The sequence below is a fragment of the Mesoplodon mirus genome (genome assembly GCF_964341445.2).
Source record: "Mesoplodon mirus genome assembly, chromosome: 6".
In the NCBI taxonomy this organism is placed as follows: Eukaryota; Metazoa; Chordata; class Mammalia; order Artiodactyla; family Ziphiidae; genus Mesoplodon; species Mesoplodon mirus.
In genome coordinates, this window is record NC_138982.1 from 1,299,080 (window position 1) to 1,323,696 (window position 24,617).

At 41.1% G+C, this 24,617-nt stretch overlaps 1 protein-coding gene across 1 annotated transcript in view; it reads right to left on the reverse strand.

The window, feature by feature from the left end:
• RYK (receptor like tyrosine kinase) overlaps positions 1-23,370 on the reverse strand; it is a 90,233-nt gene extending 66,863 nt beyond the window's left edge. Inside the window, exon 1 of the mRNA XM_082624175.1 lies at positions 22,966-23,370. Coding sequence (XP_082480301.1) covers positions 22,966-23,194 — 229 coding nt within the window. The 5' untranslated portion in view covers positions 23,195-23,370. The remainder of the gene's footprint in view (positions 1-22,965) is intronic.
• Between the last annotated feature and the right edge of the window lie 1,247 nt (positions 23,371-24,617).

Consider the following 24,617-nt stretch of genomic DNA (forward strand, 5'->3'; position numbering starts at 1 on the left):
TACTTTCTCTTGTGTCCAACTCTATGGCAGCCCCAATGGCTTAGAAAGTTGCTCTCATCTGCACTATCTCAAGAACATGCAAGCCAGCGATTTCCACCCTATTATGTTTTAACATCGTTAACTCTCCTCTGAAGCAGCCTCAGCCACCCTAAGTGATTTGACCAGGCTGTCCAAGTTATCTCATAAGGTATCAATTATGCTTTTGTTAGTAATTGGTTTGAAAACTGCAGAGGTCTTGAATGGTTTGCCCTTAACCTTATTCTTCCTGTAAGTCCTGTTATTTTCAGTGACTTGGAAACCTTAAAGGTTTTGTTTTGTTTTTTTGAATGTATTTGATGTCGTAACAGAAATGCTTATGTTCTTTAAATACAATACTGAATGTTAGGCAGGGTGGCAAGCAAGCAATTTGTGAACATATATCAATGTTTTATAAATATTTATACTCTGACCCACTAAGTCCAATTCGAAAAATTCATCCTAAGGAAACCAAATATAGATCCAAATGTTTATGTATAAAGATATTAATCCAAATAAAACTTAAAATTGAAGAAAAGTAACAATATAAACTACCAGCAATAGAGCAGTAATCAATAAACTATAATATATCCATAACAGAGAACAACAGTTTTCAACAATTTACTCTAAGCCATTATACCCCTTCAGTCAAATCTCTCCTGTTCATCCATGTGACATATTGAGCTTCCCCTTTGAAGGCAGGTTTTAATGACTAAAAAAACACTGAAAAAGACTATGAAGCCATAAACAGGACTGTTACCAATAAATGTTAATGGATTGAGTTTTGCTTAGAATGTTACATTCAATAAGAACAGGCAAGGTACAAACTATATACGGCAAAATTTTAATAATGTCTGGCATCTAGAGTAGTTCCCTTGCATAAAATAGGTGTTCAGTAAATGTCTGGTGAATTAAAGTTAAATGTACATGTATACGCACCCTCAGTGTTCACTGCAGCACTATTTACAACAGCCAAGACACGGAAGCAACCTAAGTGTTCATCAACAGAGGAGTGGATACAGAAGATGTGGTACATATATACAATGGAATATTACCCAGCCATGAAAAAGAATGAAATAATGCCATTTGCAGCAACATGGATGGACCCAGAGATTATCATACTAAGTGAAGTAAGCCAGACAAAGATAAATATCATATGATATCACTTATATGTGATACAAATGAACTTATTTACAAAACAGAAAGAGACTCTCAGACATAGAAAACAAACTTATGGTTACCAAAGGGGATGGAGGGTGGAGATAAATTAAGAATTTGGGATTAACACATATACACTACTATATATAATAAGATAAATAAACAACAAGGACCTATTGTATAGCACAGCAAACTACATTCAATATCTTGTAATAACCTATAATGGAAAAAGAATCTAAAAAAGAATATATATACATTCAGAATATATATTCAGTTATATATATAACTGAATCAGTTTGCTATACACCTGAAACCAACACAACATTGTATATTAACTATACTTCAATTTATAAAAAGGTTAAAAAAAGAGGACCTGCATTAAAAAAAAAAACTGTACATGTATATGCACAATGTGTGTGTTCCATTTCTCAAAAAAGAAAGGAAATACCAAAAAATATGAACAGTGACTGATTATAAATGGTGGATATGGGTTATGCTTTTATTCTTTTCCTTAAATTTCTTATGAAAGTTAAGTTAAACTGGGAAAAATAAAAGTTAGTTTTCAAAAACATGTTTAAAGAAATATGCATACAGCTACAGCAACTCACTAAACAAAGACCCAATTACTGCCCAGAATAATCCATGAAGGCCAGTAAAAGCTAGAGAGAAAGCCCTCAAACAAAATTCAATTTTAAAAAATCACATTGGTAAAGATAATATCTTTGATATATCAAGATTAACACTAGTAATAATAATTTACTAATGACTAAAACACTTTCCTTCAACTTTCCCTTAAAATACCCAACCAAAAGGTAAAATTTGGCAAAGCACTATGAACTGAAAAGCTCATAGTGAAAAGTTCAAAGCTCAGAAAGAGCCTCACCATGCAACAGTGACAATGGGGCTGAAATGAGAAGAAAATATCTGGACTACCCATGCTCACTGTCTGAATAAGGATAACATGGGAAATCCTGAAGATGACAGGGAAGGCAATAAAGCTATAGGTTTCAGGGAAATCAGAAGCGGGCCAAGAATTACATTCCCAGACAAATTCTCATCATACGTGAAGACAACAGATTCTCAAAAAATACACCGATTATGTATCCTTCCCCAAAAAAGTTACTCCAAAACATACTGAAAGGTTAATAACGCTTTTATTTCTAACGTGAGGTAATCATTTTACACTGAGGTTTACATAATACATAATAATTCAAGTATAATCATCATGAATATAACTCTAAATGAAATGTAAGGAGTCCAAAAAATTCCCCAAATATTAGAAATGCAAAGAGAACCCAATGTAAGTACAATCTTCCCAAAATAATAGAAATATGAAGAGAACCCAATGTTAAGTATAACCATGGTACAAAACTATCAGTCTATGACTGATCTTAGCATGTTGATATGTGTATCTCCATCCATAATTAATATGGCTGAGTGGACATACAGATACACCACGACCATACTCTAAAGGAAATTCAATTCTTTCAAAGCATCAATAAGAGATTTAGAAAAAGTGATCTGCTATAATGAAAAGCACAGTCAGTTTCATAAAGTAGAAAATGTATAAGCCATAATCTGACCACAGGTAAGAAGACAGAGAGTGAGGGAAAACATAACATTATAGATTGTGAAGCACCATCTATATCAAAGAGTTACCTATGTTCTAAGATTTCAACTACATACAGAAAAATGAGAACATGGAAAAAATACTGGAAAGATATTTACCAAAGACTGCCAATGCACGGTTAAATAATATATACTTTTCTTCTTCTTTATGGTCCTGTACACTTTCCAAATGGCCTATCAGTATGTTTTTACTCTGATAATCAGGAAATAAAATTAATAAAATAAAAAGAATTTTAAACAAATTGATTTTCAGAAAAAGATGAAATCTGTAGAGACTATCATACATTTATTTCTGAACGTAATCTTTTTTCTTTCCTTCCCCATCACGCTCAAAACAATTTTTAAGTAAAAGTGAAAGACAATGAAGACAGAATCTAGATAATCTACTTCTTTCTAATTGCTTCTAATTATTAGTGTTTCAAATATGACAATAACAATTAAATGCAATCTCAAAGCAGGGGTAGCAGACAGCAAGGCTTATCATTGTCTGGGAGTGGTGTGGTAGGCTCCGCAGAGGAGAAGTGGGCAGTGAGGAATGGTTAGAGAGGCAATGAGGGAAACAGTTTATTCAGTGATGCTTTATTGAGCCAGCTGGGCACAAGACAAGAAAAGGGTAACTCTTTACGAGACCAGGAAACAGAGCCTGGTTCTAGTAGAAGGGAGTGACTGAGAAAGTAGGCTGGGGTGTCCTGATCAGAACAAGGAAGTTCCGAGGGCTGAGAAAAGGACCAAGTCCAAAGTGGCCATTTCAATGAGTGCCTTATTTAGAAAAGAGACCTGAGAACCGGGACACCAGCATGGTCAAAGGAGTAACAGCTGAGAAAAAATAATAATAATAAATCACAGGGGTTTCCCTGGTGGCGCAGTGGTTGAGAGTCCGCCTGCCGATGCAAGGGCCACGGGTTCGTGCCCTGGTCCGGGAAGATCCCACATGCCGCAGAGCGGCTGGACCCGTGAGCCACAGCTGCTGAGCCTGTGCTCCGCAGCGGGAGAGGCCACAACAGTGTGAGGCCCGTGTACCGCAAAAAAAAAAAAAAAAAAAAAAATCACAGTAGATTTTAATATCCTTTGGGATAAAGGGAGGGAAATAATGAAAGCAAGTCAGGGTATAGTCACTGAAGATCATCTTGCAACTGAGTGGCTGCAACAACCCTAATGGGTCAAAGGTCATACAAGTATCAATAAACCTCAATGATATCAAAAGAGACAAGGATGCTGAATCACTGTCCTGGGGCAAAACAATCAAAAATCAAAGTAAGAAAGAAAGGATATAATGCATGATAAAAGCTGGTCCCTTAATAAACAATCCAAAAAGGAAATTAAGAAAACAACTCCATTTATAATAGCACCCAAAAGAATAAAATACCTAACAATAAATTTAAACAAGGAGATAAAAGGTTTATCCACTGAAAACTACAAAACATTGCTAAAGTTAAGGAAGACCTAAATAAATGGAAAGACATCCCATCTTCATGGATTGGAAGACTCACTATTACTACTGTTAAGGTCGAAATACTACCCGAAGGGATATATCAGTGCAATCCCTATCAAAATTCTAACCCCTTTTTTTGCAGAAATGGAAAGGCAGATTCTCAAATTAATATGGAATTGTAAGTGGCCTCCAATAGCCAAAACGGTCTTGAAAAAGAACATAGTTGAGTCACACTTTCCAATTTCAAAACTTACCACAAAGCCACAGAAACCAAAACAGTGTGGTACTGGAATAGTGATAGCTAAATTGATGAAACAGAACTGACAGTGCAGAAATAAGCCTATATATTCCTAGCCAATTGATTTTTTAAATTATTTATTTATTTTTTTATTTGGCTGTGCTGGGTTTTACTTGTGGCACACAGGATCTTCGTTGCCACGTGTGGGATCTTTAGTTGCGGCATCTCTAGTTGAGCCGTGTGGGATTTTTTTTTTTTTTTTTTTTTTTTTAGTTGCAGCATGCGGACTCTTAGTTGCGGCATGAAGGATCTAGTTCCCTGACCAGGGATTGAACCCCTGCATTGGGAGCGTGGAGTCTTAACCACTGGACCACCAGGCAAGTCCCCAGCCAACTGATTTCTGACAAGAGCGCCAAGACCACTTAATGGGGAAAGAACAGCCTCTTCAACAAATGGTGCTGGGACAACTGGATATCCACATGCAAAAAGAATGAAAATTAGACCCCTACCTCACACCATATACAAAAACTAATTCAAAATATATCAACAGGGCTTCCCTGGTGGCGCAGTGGTTGAGAGTCCACCTGCCGATGCAGGGGACATGGGTTCGTGCCCCGGTCCGGGAAGATCCCACATGCTGTGGAGCAGCTGGGCCCATGAGTCATGGTCACTGAGCCTGCGCATCCGGAGCCTGTGCTCCACAACGGGAGAGGCCACAACAGTGAGAGGCCCGCGTACCGCCAAAAAAAAAAAAAAAAAAAAAAAAAAAAAAAAAAAAATATATATATATATATATATATATATATATATATATATCAACAACATAAATATAAGACCTAAAACTATAAAACTCTTAGAAGAAAACATAGGGATAAATTTTCATGACCTTGGATTTAGCAGTGGATCCTTCGACATATCACTAAAAGCAAGAGCAACAGAAGAAAACTAGATAAACTGGACTTCATAAAATTAGAACACTCCCTAACACCATACACAAAAATAAACTCAAAATGGATTAAAGACCTAAGTAAGGCCAGACACTATAAAACTCGTAAAGGCAAGCATAGGAAGAACACTCTGTGACATAAATCACAGCAAGATCCTTTTTGACCCACCTCCTAGAGAAATGGAAATAAAAACAAAAATAAACAAATGGGACCTAATGAAACTTAAAAGCTTTTGCACAGCAAAGGAAAACATAAACAAGACGAAAAGACAACCTTCAGAATGGGAGAAAATATTTGTAAACAAAGCAACTGACAAAGGATTAATCTCCAAAATTTACAAGCAGCTCATGCTGCTCAATATCAAAAAAAAGGAAATAACCCAATCCAAAAATGGGCAGAAGACCTAAATAGACATTTCTCCAAAGAAGATATACAGACTGCCAACAAACACATGAAAGGATGCTCAACATCACTAATCATTAGAGAAATTCAAATCTACAATGAGGTATCATCTCACACCAGTCAGAATGGCCATCATCAAAAAATCTACAAACAATAAATGCTGAAGAGGGTATGGAGAAAAGGGAACCCTCTTGCACTGTTGGTGGGAATGTAAATTGATATAGCCACTATGGAGAACAGTATAGAGGTTCCTTAAAAAACTAAAAATAGAACTACCATATGCCCCAGCAATCCCACTACTGGGCATATACCCTGAGAAAACCATAATTCAAAAAGAGTCATGTACCAAAATGTTCACTGCAGCTCTATTTACAATAGCCAGGACATGGAAGCAACCTCAGTATCCATCGACAGATGAATGGATAAAGAACATGTGGCACATATATACAATGGAATATTACTCAGCCATAAAAAGAAACGAAACTGAGTTATTTGTAGTGAGGTGGATGGACCTAGAGTCTGTCATACAGAGTGAAGTAAGTTAGAAAGAAAAAAACAAATACCACATGCTAAAACGTATATATGGAATCTTAAAAAAAAAAAAAGAAAATGGTCATGAAGAACCTAGGGGCTGGACAGGAATAAAGACGCAGACCTACTAGAGAATGGACTTGAGGACATGGGGAGGGGGAAGGGTAAGCTGGGACAAAGTGAGAGAGTGGCATGGACATATATACACTACCAAATGTAAAACCGATAGCTACTGGGAAGCAGCCACATAGCACAGGGAGATCAGCTCGGTGCTTTGTGACCACCTAGAGGGGTGGGATAGGGAGGGTGGGAGGGAGGGAGATGCAAGAGGGAAGAGAGGTGGGGATATATGTATATGTATAGATGATTCACTTTGTTATAAAGCAGAAACTAACACACCATTGTAAAGCAATTATACTCCAATAAAGATGTTAAAAAATTAAAAAAACTGCGCATTGAAAGTCATTATCAAGGTGAAGACAACCTAGAAAATGGAGGAAAATATTGCAAGATATGTATTTGACAAGGGTCTAGTATCCACAATATATAAAGAAGTCTTACAACTCAACAACAAAAAGACTATTTAAAAATGGGCAAGGGACCTGAAAAGACATTTCTCCAAAGAAGACACACAAATAGCCAACAAACACATGAACACCAGCAGTCATTAGGGAAATACAAATCAAAACCACAATGACGTGAAACTTTATACTCACTAGGATAGCATTAACTAAAAAAAAACCAAACAAACAGAAAACAGCAAGTGTTAGCAAGGACATGGAAAAATTGGAACTTCTGTACATTGCTGGTGGGACTGCAAAACGGCTCAGCCACTGTAAAAAAGTTTGGTGGTTCCTCAAAAAGTTAAACATGGAATTACCACATGAACCACAATTCCACTCCTAGGTATATATCCAAAACTGAAAACAGGTACTCAAGTACTTAACACACATGTTCATAGCAGCATTATTCACAATAGTAAAGATGTGAAAACAGCCTAAATGTCCGTCAACAGATGAATGAAGAAACAAACTGTGGTATATACATAGAAATGGAATACTATTCAGTCACAGAAAGGAGTGAAGTATTGATACATGCTACAATGTGAATGAACCCCCAAAACATTATGCTAAATAAAAGAAGCCAGATAGAAAAGGTCTCATATTGTATTAGTCCACTTATATAAAATATCCAGGATAGATAAATCCACAGAAATAGAACACAAATTGGTGGTTGCCAGAGGCTGGGGGAAGAGGGAGGTGAGGAAAAAACTGCTTAACGGGTGAGTTTTACTCTGGAGCAATGGAAATGTTTTGGAACTAGACAGGGTTGGTGGTCGCACAACATGGTATATATACTAAATGTCACTGAATAATTTGTTCACTTTACAATGGTTAATTTTATGTCATGTGAATTTCACCCAGTAAATTATTATTTTTAAAAAAGAAAAGAAAAAAAGCTGACCCCTGCCCCATAAATGGGGAGGGAGTGTACTAAAACTGACTTCCAGTGACTAGAAAGTATTATGAGGAAAATACCACTCACAGGAAGAAAGCAGGTTTCAGTTAAGCTGAAGAGATAAAGCAGCACCATGAAACAGTCAGAGGAGACCTCCAAACAAAACTGGAGCCCTACAAGATAAAACTGAAAGGACCAGCAGGACAGAGGACAGAGCTGGCGAACCAGAGTGGGTGGGAGGTGGAAAGGGGCTCTGCGGGAAGGCGGGCAGGAACAAGGGCGAACAGCCCTGGATTGAAGAGGTAGCATTTTGTTATTAGAATGTATAGAGCTTTTCTCTTCGAACCTAAGATGAACAACATTTCAGTTCTTCGCCTATAATAATCAGACTTAAATTTCTCACTGCCAATTCCAGCAAAGTAGGAATGTTACTCTATTGTTAGAAAATATGACATTTGTTCACAAGTTATTTTTAAACAACCCAAATTCCAAGCTGAAAATCCAAAGTTATTTCTGCAAAACTCTCCACATCCATCAAGGAATATTCATTTTCCCCTAAACAATATTAAAAAAAGCTCAAGCTTAGTTCAAGGCCTGTGTTCTACATGACCTGGCCTGTGTAGCTCAAGTTCAAATAACACAATAGTTTAAAAATTATTCTAAACGATTTTAAAAGTTAACTATTGGATTCCTAAGGCCACAACAATGGTCGATTAGTGTCAATGACCAAACCACCTCCCTTTAAAAAAGAGCCACCTTACAGCACATAACAAAATACATTCCAGGAGCTGTTCACATGTCTGTCTTCCCCACTACCTTGCACACCTCACAAGCAAGGCTGGGGTCTTAGGTTATTTGTAGGTACTCAAATGTTAGATGCATGAATGGCTGGCTGTAGATAAAAATCAACTACATCAAAGATAGATTTTAAGGGAGATGATGTTTTAAAGAAAACATCAGGAATCAGTTAAGGTAGAAAAACAAAAGTGATGTTGTAGAAACAGAACTAAAGCAGAGTTTTTGCTAATGAGCAGCTGAGTGACCCTTAGCAATCAATTATTTAACCACCTTCTCCAGGCATCAATTTTCTCAACTATGAAACAAGGGAGTTAAACCAGATAAAGCTAAAGTCCCTCCTCAGCCCCCAAATTCTATTATTCTGTGATATCATCCATGGTTTCCAAATGTCAGCCAGAACTCTATTATTCTATGATATCATCAATGGTTTCCAAATGCTAGTCAAAGCTTAAGTTAAAAATTTATTTAGTCAAAAGAATCTTCTAGGTTCTGAGGACAGTGTGGTATACAAGCCAGAGGAAAAAAGCCAAAATCACTTACTATGTATGAAACCACGAAATACTCTGTATTTTAATCAATGCTGAAATCAAATAAATACAGAGATCTTACTTCAAATTTTCCTGGTTTATGGAAACAAACTGAAATAAATATAATAAAGTAACAATTTGTCCATCAAAATCTCATAAACCTAGCTATAGTCAAATTATACCTAGAAAATTAGCTGAGACCTAATATTTAACTACATCATAAGAAGGGAATTTACAAATGTTAGACTACAGGAAAGGGGCATCCTATCTGCATAATTAAAAATGAAAAAGCACGTAAATCTTCAATCCCCATAGCTGTTTAAACGATATTCTTGTAGATTAAATGAGATGTTTCATGTGATCTCTGCCCATTCAGATTTTCCTCCTACATTTCTCCTGCGACCATTAAGTGTCTGGATAGAAGTGGGCTGAGAGTACACATGTACACACAGAGAGTATAAAAAGAACTAAAGTGAGCTTTTAAGAGAAAGAAGACATCAACAATGGAAGACAAAGTAAACATGCCCCTTCCCTCCACCCCCTTCCTACAGGCTGCCTCCTCGTCCCACGCCTAAAACTGGCCTCTTCCAAGGAAAGGCAAGAGGTCCATCCTTTGGTCCCTAAGAAGTGGCTAGGGGGTCAGCGTCAAGGAAGGGAACCTCCTGATCCTCTCAAGGAGAAGCCAGCATCTGCAATCACTGAGCACCTCTCCTCACTCTGCCACTTTAGGAAGAGTACATGATGTGTGATCAAAATCAACAGCTCACTTAAAACAATCCACTGGAATGGCTATTAGTTGCCACTGCTTTAACAGATCAGGCTCCAGGATACAACTGTTCCAGTACCAAGCATCTCCCCTCCCGTATCTTCCATTTCAGTACCTAACTTCGACTGTAATTCAGTGATCCCTGAAAATGGAAACCCAAAGCTCTCCATCACAAATGCTGTGCTCAGGTTTGCCTCCCTAGTACCTGTGATGATGTGACCTTTGAGAGAAGTTGTGTGGAATCAAAGGGAGACTGTGGTCACTTTTTTTTCTCTTCACGAGTATTGTCACTTTTGATTTCAAATGGATGACTCAAATAATACCGTCACCTTCCCCCTCTGAAAATACTACAGCAGATGGATACGAAATTATCAAGAGGGCTGACACTAAAACACAGGATCAGGGAACAAGATTTCACATCCAACTTGTATAGCTGTCATCTTAAAAAAAAAAATCCATAAAAGAATTCCCCCAAAGATGTGATTTGTACCACAACTGCAGAGATGTTAAAGATGCTCCCCAATTCCTATGTAAGAATAGTAAGTAACAAAAGCATAACCCATAATCTCTAGCACTATAACATAAAATATGAAGCATGCCCTGCCATAGCGTGAGAATGTTCTAGCATCTGGTAAAATGATACTCTGGAAACTAATTTATCATTGGTTCCTGCACTATTTAAAGAAAAAAATGATCTCACCAAGCTCATGCATATGCATTGCAAGTACAGCTCTAGTGTAGAGACGGAGTAATTTACTCACAGTTTGACATAACCACCATTCAATTTCTTTCAGAGCCAACTCCTAATAGGAGCACACACTCTCAGTCAGCCGTGGAGGCCATTAGTAACTTAGAGTTGGCTATTATGGCCAGGGGCTCAAAGCACAATGGAGAACTCACAAACATCGTTCCTCCCTCCCAGCAACTCCAAGTGCTACTTGGAGTCCAGTTCCAAAGCTACCTGAATTCTTTTCTAAGGCAAGTCACTTAGCTCTCTGCTACAAGTTAGTGCCATGAGACCAGGGATCTATATCCGCTTTACTCACCAAAACATGTCAAACCCCTAAAATAAGGCCTAGTGTACATTCAATAAGTAATTGCTCAGCGAGTGATAAATGTTGCTACCCAAGGCAATCAACCAGGTGATGTCTAAGTGACCTCTCTTTCTAACATTCTATGATTTGAGTTTTTATCCAAAAACATAAAAATCCCCCACCAATAACTAAAATAAATTATTTTGAGGATTATGTAGCATTTTCATATACATTATGGCAATATGATAACAGACACCCTGTTATACATCTCATACATGAGGAAACCAACACTCAGAAACATTAATTACTTGCCTACCCACATATAACAGAAGGAGGAGATGGACTTAAAACTCAAATATGCAGATTCCAAATCCAGTATTTTCCCACACCATGTTATCTACTATAAACCCACATTTGTGCACATGTGCATGCATGCGTAGCTATACAACCTTAGAGCTTTTTCTTGAAATTAGACTAAATTCTCTCCTTAAACAAATAATCTAAGGAGTTAAACAACTTTAGAAAAGATGCAAACAATCAAAAAGATAATCCTTGGCCATTTCCACTTCTGGACAAGATAGAATAACAGGACAAGATTAACCCTCTCATCTGAAATAATCAAAAAACAGACAAAATATATGAGAGCTCAGAAAGACAAAGACAGCTACAGTACGTAGGACAAAGTAACAGGGAACAGAGAGCTACACAGAGAGAGAATTTCCAAGATCTGCAGAGGGTTGCCCCTCGAGCCTTCAGCTGAGTACTGATCATGCATAAGGAAGCTACACAAGGGCAGAGAAAAAATAAAAGGTTAACAGTGCATAGCACTTCATACATTTTGGAATATCACCTATTCCCACCAGCCAGACTGGAAAACCTCGTGAGTCACAGGTCAGTGGAGAAAGTACACGGAAGGGTCTTGACTCAGTAGTGGGGAATAAGTGGACCTACACTGAGCACTGCTCCTGTCTTATCTAACAAGTCTTAAAAGCAAGACCTGAAAAGATCAAACTGCTTCCAAGTAACTTAACTGAGTCCCAGAACAAAATGTAAGAATAATTACAGGAATACAAAAATATCCAGCACCCAACAGGGTAAAATTCATAATGTCTGCCACCATCTAGTCAAAAACTACCAGGCATGTAAAAAAGCAAAATAAGTAGATAGACAGATAGATGACAGATCAACTGAAACCAACCCAGAACTGGCAGATGTTAGAGTCAGCAGACATTAAAACAACTATTGTAACAGTGCCGCACAAAAAGTGAAGCGGAGACATGGAAGATATAAAAAGACCCAAATCAGATTTCTAGACGTGAAGACCACAATGTACGAGATGAAAAAATACACCGGCTAGGATTAACAGCAGGTTAGCATTTCGGAAGAAACGATGAGAAATTCTGTTTTCCAGCTTTTAATTACTTCGCCAGAATCTCTCTTGAATATTTCATATCCTTCAACTGTAGTGTGGACCAGCAGTCTGCTGAGAGACAGCTACGTGCCAGGCCATGAGGTAGCCCTAATGCAGTAGGGAAACTATAGAACATGATGGGTACAGTGATACAGATGTGTTTGTACATGGTATAGAGCTATGGAAGCCAAGATGGGGGGCACCTTATCCGGAGGTGTTCAGGGGACAGAGACTTGGGAAAATTAGGCAACTTCAAAGGAAATAAGCTATTAAAACTAATTTATTTAAACTTACATCCATAAGTTCAATCCAATCCCCTTTTGGATAATAACTTAGCGGGCAATGGGAAATGATCAAGAGAATGATGACCCCAGTAAGGCACAAGACAGTGAATCCAAAAGAACAAAAAGAAAATATGATTCATTCATTTATTCATTCACGGAACTTTTACTGAATATCCTACTATATGCCAGGTACTGATTTAGGTGTTGGGCATACAGAGTGGAACAATATAAAAGGTCTCTACTCAAACAGAATTAGCCTTCCTACAGAGGGAGATGGGAACAACAAAAGTATCAGGTACTTAAAAGAAAACAGGGTGGGGGCTTCCCTGGTGGCACAGTGGTTAAGAATCCGCCTGCCAATGCAGGGGACACGGGTTCAAGGCCTGGTCCGGGAAGATCTCACATGCCACGCAGCAACTAAGCCCATGCGCCACAACTACTGAGCCTGCTCTCTAGAGCCCACAAGCCACAACTACTAAGCCTGTGTGCCACAACTACTGAAGCCCGTGTGCCTACAGCCCGTGCTCTGCAACAAGAGAAGCCACCTCAGTGAGCAGGTTGCGCACCGCAACGAAGAGTAGCCCGCGCACCACAATGAAGAGTAGCCCCTGCTCGCCGCAACTAGAGAAAGGCCGCACGCAACAACGAAGACCAATGTAGCCACAAATTAATTAATTAAAAAAAAAAGAAAAGAAAACAGGGTGACAGAACAGAGTGGCACTGAGGGTCAACCCTAGGAAGGCAAGGCTCTCTGAGGAAGTAACATTAAGCTAAGATCTAGAAGGCTCCAGCCATGTAAAGATCTAGGAAAAGTACATAAGGCAGAGCAACCATCGAATGCAGACCCTAGGGTGAGAAAAGCTTGGCACCAAAGGAACTAAACGGTGGTATGGTGGGGAGCAGGGACAGGGAAGAAACAGGTGGCAGACAAGAGTCTCTACATAAGCATTCATTTAGAAATCAGGAAGATCTAAGCCTAGATATTTGGTATTTATGAATTACTGTTAATTTCTTAGGTGTGATAATAGTTATTACAAAATTTTAAAGAATTCCTATCTTTTAGAGATACATACCAAAAGATTTTTTACAATATTTTATGTCTGAGTTTGCTTCAAAATAATCCAAGCAGAAGATGAGGGGGAGTAGGACCAGGGAGCAGACTGGGGAGTGGAGAGGTAATAGACCAAACAAAACTGGCCATGAGCTGATAATTGCTGAAGCAGGATGATGGATACATAGAGGTTCATTATACTATTCTGTCTACTTTTGAATGTTTGAAATTTTACATAATAAATACGTTTTTAAAAGCAAACTTATTTAAAATATAAGGAAAGGTATTAATAAATATAAATGCCCCCCTTCACAGATGACTTATTAGGGCTGCAAAATTATTCTATATGATACTATACTGGATGCATTTGTCAAAACCCATATAACTACAACAGAATAAACCTTAATGTACGCAAATTTGTTTTTAATTCAGGCGGCAGGGGGAGTTGGATGAAGGTAATCAAAAAGTACAAACTTCCAGTTATAAGATAAATAAGTATAACTAGGGATATAATGTACATGATAAAGATAATTAACACTGCTGTATGTTATATATGAACACTGTTAAGAGAGGAAATCTAAGAGTTCTCATCACAAGGAATGAAAATTTTTTTCTCTTTAATATTTTATCTATATGAGATGATGGTGTTCACTAAACCTACTGTGGTTAATTATTTCATGATGTGTGTAAGTCAAATCATCATGCCGGACACCTTAAACTTACACAGTGCTTTATGTCAATTAAATCTCAATAAAACTAGAAGGAAAGAAAATCACGTAGGAGGTCAAAGAATCCTAGGATGAAATACAGAGTGTTAATAGATGCCCCCTTCCAGAACCAGCTTTTGAGGGATTCAGATGTACCCATAAGCTTTCATCAGGGGGCCCTGTAAGGTCCCCAAAGTCTGAGAACCCCCATCACAGTGTGCAAAACTTAACGTGTGGGATCCACACCCTTGTCTAGGAAAAGGCCCTAAGGCTTTCACAAAATAAGGTTGAGAACCCCTGATATTTCTCTTGCCAGCAACTTCCTAGCTGAAAAGTGAGTTGCCATTGTTCTAAAACCTAATGGTAATATCTCACTGCCATCATCTGCCTACCCTGCAAGGACATTACTACACAGCCATTACCACAAGTAAATAATTTACCATCAGCGAATTTTACAACTCTGAAAGAAAGTTGTGACAGGTACCCAAAAAAAAGGAAAGGTGGCAAATTATGTCTGTCTCCTTCACAGCATCACCTTCTTGGGACTTCCCTGGGGGCGCAGTGGTTAAGAACCCTCCTGCCAATGCAGGGGACACAGGTTTGAGCCCTGGGCCGGGAAGATCCCACATGCCGTGGAGCAACTAAGCCCGTGCGCCACAACTACTGAGCCTGCTCTCTAGAGCACGCGAGCCACAACTACTGAGCCCGCGTGCCACAACTACTGAAGCCCATGCACCTAGAGCCCGTGCTCTGCAACAAGAGAAGCCACCGCAATGAGAAGCCTGTGCACCATAATGAAGAGTAGCCTCCGCTCGCCACAACTAGAGAAAGCCCGCACGCAGCAACGAAGACCCAACGTGGCCAAAAATAAATAAATAAATTTATTTTTAAAAAATCACCTTGTTACAATACTGTATTTCATTTAATCTAAAATGCCCCATTATTTTTTGTGCCACTAAGAAAGAAAAAAAGCTGTCAATTAACTGATGATTCACCACTGATTGTGAAATGGTTCCAATTTCAGAGATGTTCAAATGTGAAAAAGCCGTACATCTTACAATTCATGCAACGTGCCATTCACAAACCTCACTGGCTGGGCCCCATCTCAGATCTCTTAAACAAATTGCTCAGAGTAGGTATAGGAATCTGTACTTTGTTTAAGCCCCTCAGCTGATCTGGTCGGATACAGACTGCACTGTTCACCTTCAGAGGTAGCCGAGTAGAGAAGGCATGCACTGTAGAGTCATATAGCCCTGGACACCTCTGTGACCTCCAGCAAACTCTGTAAGTTCCCAGAGCCTCAGCTTTATCTATAGAAAAACGCCAATGCCCTCTATTTCCAGTGGTTGATAAAATAAAAGAAAATATGTGAAATAGTTGACACAGAGCAAGACATTTATATAAGAACATGTTCCTTATTTATGAGCAAGACACAACATATCTTGTCTTATGAACAAGAATGGGACCTATTAAATTACTTTTCAGAAATATTCTACCACTCAGCACTGTCACTTGCTGGGCACAGTTAAGAAGAATCAATTAATAAGTGTTTATTACTTAATTCAGCAATACACACATTTGTTTTGGCACACCACATTTCTAGAGGTCCTACATAAATGAAAGCTGTTTAATAACATCTTGATTAGAAAACACTGTACTTGATGTACCTCGACAGTAACACAAAAAAGCACACTTTTAAGCATAATATAATTTCAGAGTAGCTAATGGCTCTACTTCATGTCAAGTTTTGTTTTGTTTTGTTTTAGTATGTATAGCTGGCAAGTGTTTTCAGAACACTGGCATAACTGTGTTAAAACCCCAAAAGTAATGCTGTGGAACTTCTCAATGTGTGATGCTCAAAAAAATACCCACATGTTTCATTTATTTCTAAAATGATCCTTAAAATCCAAACAGTGATTCAGGCAGCACCTTCAGAACTGACTAGTCAACTCAGGATATGACTCATAGGGGACAGGTTATCCATAACTGGACAGAGTTCTCCCACACGCGTAGCATGAAGAAGGAAAAAAAACCCCTCAAAACCCACAATTGCACAATGTCTCAGTCTTGCTCTCCCAGTGAAGAACACATGGATTCAAATTCATGCTGCATCAATGCCACCAGCCCTACCCGAAGGCCCAGGACTGAGTGTGCTGCAAGGTGCTAACCACCTCCACCAGCACCCACCCCCTCAAAGTCTGGGCAGTGGCAGGATAGGCCAGACAGCAGCAGAGAGGACACCCTCACTGCCCTCCCCCAAACACTTGGCCTGAGGTTGAAGAGGAAGAGAGGCGCTGGGAGGAGAGGAACACGTGGCTCATCTCATCTTTCTTTTTCCTCGACCATTTCCCAAAAAGAGTCCTTCAGTTCAGCGGCCCAAATCTGAAACTCCGATTCCTCTGTGACTCCTCCCTCTTCTTTAGCCCTGAGGTGCCCTCTGCTAAGTCTTCTCCAAACTCCCAGAAGATTCCTCACAAATCCATCCCACCCCCCTCAACTGCCCTAGTTGATTCCTCTTACCAGCACAAGGCTGACTCTGTCCCATTTCCCAGAGCCAGCCTTTCAGTCTTCAAGCCACCCTTTTCACTGGGGCCGAAGCTGTCTTTTCGAGAACCCAGTCCTATCTGTATACTCTCCTTTCCTAAGTTAAACAGCTCCTCCTTACCTATAAAATAAACTTCAAATTCCTAACCCAATTTCAACCTACCTCCCAGCTTTATATTCTGCCACTCCCTGGTTTTGCCAAATTTTCTCACCTTGGCCTACCCCTTCAATCCACACACATCTGCTTCCATACAGCTAGGGCTTTGTTCGCGCTATTTTCTCTGCCTGACGTGAAATGCTCCTCTTTTCTGTCTTTCAAGTTCATCCTTCAAGATGAGGCTCCAGTGTCTCCTTTCCTGGAACACATTCCTGAAAGCCCCTAAGCCTCTCCACTCCCCCTCCTTCTACAGGCAAAAGTAATCATTCCCACAACAACGTATATCAATCAGCAGTATAACTCTTATCTCAGTGTTATAGTTGTAGATACAACTGTTAGTCTCCCCTACGAAATTCTGAGTTCTTCAAGAAAAGGAATTCAGTAATTTTGAATTGCCATTTTCTACCACAATATATGGTACTTGGTTGGGCTTCAAAAATTTTTACTGGACTGATTTGGGGAGCAATGATCTCAACTAGTATTGAACTGATTTTTAAAAAGATGTGAACAACGCTTAACTCTCTCAGAGGATATTTATTTTAACGGAGAGGCAAGTTATCCAAAGTGAAGTCCTAATTGGTGTGAGGCGGAGTCTATTCTCAGAAGTCTCCCTGACCCCTACAGATTCCCTATCACCACCATCACCGCCGCCATGAGCAGTTTATATCATACCCCCCACCCATCAGCATTTTGTTCCTACACCCCTAGTACCGCCCCAGCCACAGACCGATTTCAGCGGCTCTGGACTTGCAGGGAGCTCAGCTATTAGAATCATCAAGCAGAGAGAGAACAGGAGAGAACGCAGGTAACACTCAAGACCACAAATGAGCACATGTAGCAACAGGCTTGCCGATTCTACTCCTCAAGCCTTTTGGTCAATCACAGCTCCTCCAGAGCCGACAAAGAGGCAATACGGAGTCCAGACTGAGTCAAGACCTGGCCCTCGACTCACTGCCCAAAGGGCCCCAGATCAGTCTTCACCGGTAAAATGGAGAAATGGATGCCTACCCTGCAGCCTAAGCAGGGCCTGGGGACACAGGGATGCCACATAAAGCTTCTGAGGCTTTTGGAGTCTCTATACCGATCGACTTCCATCAAGACTGCATGCCCTACTACCCAAGGAATGAGCTAGTTACATACTTCCTGCAGATCTGTTTCCTCATCTATATTATGGAAGTAACAATACACACCCAAAACAGGGATTACCTTTGTACCTGACACAGGCAAAAGATTGCCACAGTCAGCCGCACTCTAAATTCAAGTGTCAACCATTTACTTCTGTGACCACCACCACTACTCTTCCTAATACTGTTAGTACCAAAAAACTACACATCACCAGCTCTTCAACAGTCAAAGCCCAACCACTTACACATTGTAGAATGACCACTTGCCTTTACCCCCATCCTCCTAGGACTCCTCTAAAATGACAGTAATGAAGTCACAGACATTAAACCACAAACACAGAAAGGGAAAGAAGACAACGCAACATGTATTTCAACAAACTTTTGCAAGATGGGGAGCAGTTGAAGGAGTGGTCACTGCCTCGCAGGACCTCTGGAGGGACTCAGCCCTGGACGCAACAAGGGCCATCAAAGGCTGGCCTGTCAAAGGGGGAGCCTCTGATGAGGGGCATTCAAAGCAGTTGGGCCCCCAGGTCCAGCAAGAGACCCGAAGTTTTTCTGAAGAAACTGAACCACAGAGGCTGGTGTACCACCAAGCACACCAGAGGCAGGAGACTGCAGGTGTCTTCTCTGCAGACACTGACCAGTCCCAAAGAAGATGTGAAGGTGCTGATATGTGTGTGCGTGGGGGGCTCCCAATGAAACGTTCACCCACATTCCAAGGGAGGCCAGTAGACCACCCACCTACCCACCCACAAGCTTGCCCTCCCCTAATCAACTTTTCAGCATCTCACTCTTAATTATAGACAGCCAAGGATCAACAGATACTATCTAAATGAACAGAAAAAGAACTCTGAAATGAACAGGCACATTGGAGGAAGCAGAAGAAATATTTTAAAAATGTTAAACATACAGAAAAAATTAAAAACAACAAACACATGCCTCAAAGATAAGTGAAGATAATACATCCATAAAATTAGAATAGAATGAAATGGAAATGGAAACAGAGAACAAAAAGTTCTAAAATTTAAAATCATCATTAAAATTTTAAAAATAAAAGAGCTTGGAAGACAAAATTGAGAAAATTTCCCCCTCTTCCCACCTCCAAACATAGAGATATAAATAAGAGGCAACATATGTTGAGTATCTGAAGATCAGTTCCAGAAGATTCAATAACCAAACCAGTAGATATCTCAGAAACAAACAAAAAAAAGTGATGGGTAGGAAATTATCAGAAGTAACAGACATTTTTGAAAACGGAAGGATATGAGTCTCTAGATTGAAAGGGCTCACTAAGACTAGAGGGACCACAAACAGAAGGAAGGACACACACAGAAGCTGATAAAATTACAGAATTTTTTTAAAGACAAAGACCCTAAGCTCAAAAAACAGAAAACAAACAAACAACAACAACCAAAAAAAAAAAAAACAAGGAAAAAAAGGAATCAGAATGATTTTGGATTTTTCATCAGAAACCCTTAAAGCCAGAAAACTGTAATAATGCCACAAAAAATCGTGAAAATATATATATTTTTTCTAATATTCTAAATTCAGCCAAATCACCTATTAAGCATGAGGATAGGATAGACACCTTCAGACATGTAAGGCTTCAAATTATTTACCTCCCATGCAACGCTTCTCAGTAAGCTACTGAGGATATACTTTAGCAAAATGAAGCAAACAAAGAAAAAGGAAGACAGAAGATCCAGGGAACTGAGGCTCCAAGACAGGAGAGAAGGGTACAGAATGTGCAGGAAAAATAATCCTACTGTCCAGATTGGAAGAAGAGGATGGAAGGCTCCGAAGCAGGGAGTCGCTAAGAGGAAACCAAATGAAGGTGACAGATGATTTGATGTGTTACCTGGAAAAAAAATATCAAAAGGCATTTAACATATTTCTTGGAGTATATGAGAGAATGCAGCCATAGATACAGAAAAGACTCAAAAAGTTTATAAGTCACTTATTTGCTCCAGGAAAAACAATAACATACAGGAGAAGAAAACATAACCATGGGTCACTATTTAACTCACAAGTGATTTTATATATGTGTGTGTGTATGTATATGTACATGTATACATATAATAATGTATAATAAAAATTTACAATATAAATATATACACAATAATCTAAATACAGACTGCTGGTTTTACCAAAAATGATGTAACGATATTGGGGGCTTTGGGCAAGAGAAGAGGGCAACTGCTCAGTTATGATACTAGGAAGTGAAATGCTTATTCTACATTGATTTCAAAATACGAAAAGTAAAAAAAAACAGGAAAAAAAGAGCTAGCTTGGGATAGTAGCTTCCACTGGAAACTAGGGCCTGGAGGATAAAAAGGCCAAAGGCAGAAGACTGCTGTTTTTTCATCTGAGGTCTTTTAGCACTATTTGATTTCTTTTTTTAACTATGTGCATATATGAATTGGATTAAAACAACTTATTCTCATGTCAAGAACAATAAGTTCAATTTATAAAGATGTCACTACCAACTTCATTTATAAGTTTCATACTTGGAATTGCAAGTTCATTGTCTTAGAAATATTATAAAGCGATGGTTAGTTTCCCAAGTCAGCTTTCAGAAGGCATTTAACCCATAATGATACAAAAACATGGTACAAAGTATTTCAAGTAGTCTTAAACACCATAAGCAGAAGAGTTCCTGTGGGAAACTGCATTCTGAGAAATCAGTATGCCTGGTATACATCTCAGCCCCACCCAACTGTTCTTCCCCAGACAGGGGCAGCCAAAAAATAAAGTCAGAATAGATGAGGAAGATGGAAGGAAGGAGAGGACCTGGATCTGGCAGGATGGAGAGTCAAGAGACCTACTGTAACAGGTCAACTCCGTTTGCATTAGAGAAAATACTGCTGAAGGCTCCCCTTGTCCCAGAGGTGGACCAAGGTTGATCAGTGAGGAACTCCTCCGTCCCCTCTTCCCAACAGCTCATTCCTGGGCACAAACTGGATGCTCATCAATCAGGTAACAAATACATCATTTCAAGTATTAATTAGCAATGACCTCTTTTCCACCATGCCATAATCAAACTTCTAAATAAATACCTTTATTTCATTCAATGAAACTTGCAACTTGAAACTTGTTGTGGTCTGTGTCAACACTATGTTTGATTATTTTTTTAAAAAGATTATTAAATGTGTGACCTTGAGCAAATTAAAGTCTCACTTTCCTCATCTCTAAAAGAGGAATAATGATATCCACCTCACTGGGTCACAAGAAAATGAGAGGAAATAATGTGTATAAAACATGTAGGAGGAAGTATATGGCAGGCACTCAATCAATGTCAGCCTCTGGTTGTGCCATGTCCCCTACCTCAATTGGTTTCTTACATGTAAACAAAGTCACAAATTATATACACGCTTTTAACCAAAAAACCTTTACAAAACCATGCATAATACATTAATATTTTTTAAATTAAGGTTATGAGTCAATTTATAAGCATTCATTATTTTTCCTAACCCTTAGTCTTGTTTCAAGTACTAATCCAATTTGCTGTTTTAACTTAGCTAAGTTAAATTCAGCTAATTCCACTAGACTAAAAAGAGGATTATAGAACGGCAGGACATTACAAAAACACAGCATTCTTTGGTTAAAGGGGACAAACCCGTATATGTAACAATGTCTAAACAGCCTGCTTAAAAGCAGTTCCATTTTAACACTGAGTGGACTTCAGTAGACCTCAAGAAAGTCTTCTAACAAAAAAAATTGAATAAAATGACAGCTAATGGATGCTTAAAAGAATAATTTTTCCCCTCAAACACTTAGATGCACCACAAATCTGAGATGAAATAAAGATGAAAAAAATGTGGTTTTCTGGCCCATAATACACAAAAGAAAGTGAACGTCTAGCTATCTGCAACTACCAAAGACTTCCCATTTGGGGCCATTTCTATCATACCTTCCTCTAAGGGGTCATTTCCAGAATCCACAAAGTCACATTTTTCAAATGAATTCCCCAATGACAAAGCTACTTAGGTAGCACAGAACCACCAACTGACCCAAAGCCAAGTTCTCCTTTTCTTACAAGGTATTCTAAGTAGAAGAGTGGCCCAGAAATTCAGAATCAGTCCAAACTCCAACATATCCAAGACAAGAACCAAAAAGGTACTGAAGAAGCTAAAAGGTCGGCTACCTGGAGATTCATTCACTATTGTAAAATACGCTTATCGGTCCCAAGATTTGGAGACTGCCACGAACATGAAGTGCCCTTATAACCAATCTCTGGCTCTCATTTAAAAACAAAACAAAACAAAACACTAAGATAACCAGAAAGTATAAGCACCGTAGTGTGGCCCCTACTGGGGCATCAAAACCACAGCAGATTTCACCTAAATAAAACGTGGATTTCGAGTATCCAAAATCCAGGGCCCTAGAGTGACACGCTGAGGAAAGGTCAAAGAAACTTGGAGCGGCAGGGAAGAAGAGTCTGCCTCCAGGGAATAAGGCGAAAGGCTAAAGAGGCTGTAAGCAGGCTGGAATGGGGTAGATCGCCGGGGGCCGAGGGGTCCCCGGGTCTCTCCGCGGCGTGCGGGGGAGGCCGGAAGGCTGGCCCAGGGCGGGGGCCGGGCAGGGACCACACCTCCCGGCCAGCAAGGCAGGCAAAGGCCGGGGCCCAGAGGCGACCCGGGGCGCTGGGGCCTGCCCGCCCGCGGTCCAGGTCGCGCGGACTGGGCCGCCGGCGGCCGGAAGCACCGGGGCCCGACCCTACCTGCCCACCCCGGCGCAGGCGGCCCCACTCACCGATAAGCCGGCGCACCTCGTCCTCGCTCAGGTAGAGGCTCACGCTGGGCCCCGCGGACGCGGGAGGCAGCGCCGGTGGCCTCGGGGCAGGGGCGGCGGCGGCGCCTGGTGCGAGCAGCAGCGGCAGCAGCGCGAGCAGGAGCAGCAGCGGCGGCGGCGGGGCCCTCAGGCCGCGGGTCCAAGGGAGGCGGCCCCGGCCCGGCGGCCCCGGCCGCGCCGTCCTGCGCATAGCCACCGCCGCCGCCGCCGCCGAGGAGAAGCGTGGGCCGTCCGCCGCGCCGCCGCCGCCCACCCCCGGCCCCGAGCCCCTCACAGCCCCGAGCCGGGGGCGGCCGCCCAGCTCATCGCGCCGCCGGCCCGTGGCAGCTTGCCGCCGCTTCAGACCGCCGGAGCGCGCCGCCGCCGCCGCCTCCTCGGCCGCATCTTCCGCTGCGGGAGGCGGGCCGCGGTGGCGCGCGCGCGCGCGCCGCCGCCGCCTCGAGAGCGCGCACGCACGCACCGCCTCCTCCGTGCGGGCCCGAACCCGGCGAGTAGCGCTTTGGGTTCCCAGGTCCTCTGAAGGCGAAGGGCTCCACGGTCACCCTGTAAAGGAGCCCGTCCCCGCCCCACGTTGTCACCAGCCTGATGTTTGCTTGTCTATTGTCTGTAACACACACACCCCCGCCCGGGATAGAGGGTCCAGGCAGGCAGGCCCGGGCCGCGCCTGCAGCCGAGTAGGCTTCCAGATTCAGGGAAATGCCTGGATGCGGCCGCTCTGATGGCAAAAGAGAAACATGCTTTTTATTTGGAGAGAAAAAGAGAAAAGACCTTTTATCCTACCAACGGAGGTCAACATTAACATTTCTGTGTCTGTTTTGATGGATGTATACTATATACTTTTATTTTCCAAGATCTTGCTGAGCAAACTTTAACCTTAATCCTCCTACCCATTACAAATTTTTATTTTTTATAATCGTTTTGCGTCTCTATAATCAACCTGAATTTGGGGCTGTCAACCCGTGGTCCATGCTGGACTTTGACAGCTCCCCCCCAATATGAAGTTGTGTGCAAAAGTGTGTGTCTATGTCTCTCAGTGTGTGCTGTGTGTAGGCTTGAGCACACACAGAGAAGTGATATGTACATCTCCTCATTTGTTCTAGGGAGTCCTTGTCCCTGAAAGGCGTTAAGAATCACGGATACACCTCGTCTCTTTTAAAGGCCGACCAGCGAGCTGGTGCACCTCATGATGTATTTATTGACGTGTCGCGGTCGAACCTGCTCCAGGTGCCGCCTCTCTTCGTGAGGTTTCCAAGCATCCCGGCCAGGCCCGGGTCACCCAGCCCCTGTGGGCAGGTCCCTGCCCTGACCCTATGCCTCCCACCAGGCCTGTGCCTCTGGGAACAGCTGCTCCCGGCCAGGCCCAGCTTCAGTGCACAGTTGCCGCCAAGAGCAGTGAGGCCCCGGGAGGCTGCTATTTTTATCCTCTGGGGTGGGTGGCGGAAGAGCCGGGCTGATGAGGCGGGAAGTCCTGGAACTTGATGTCTCCTCTACTGAGAGTGATGGATTGCGTTTAGAGATAAACCGGCCTCGATTTGTCAAGCCTCGACTCCCCAGCGCAGAATACTGTGCCCATCATTGTACAGGAGGAAGCTGAGAAGAGGGTGAGGGCTGAG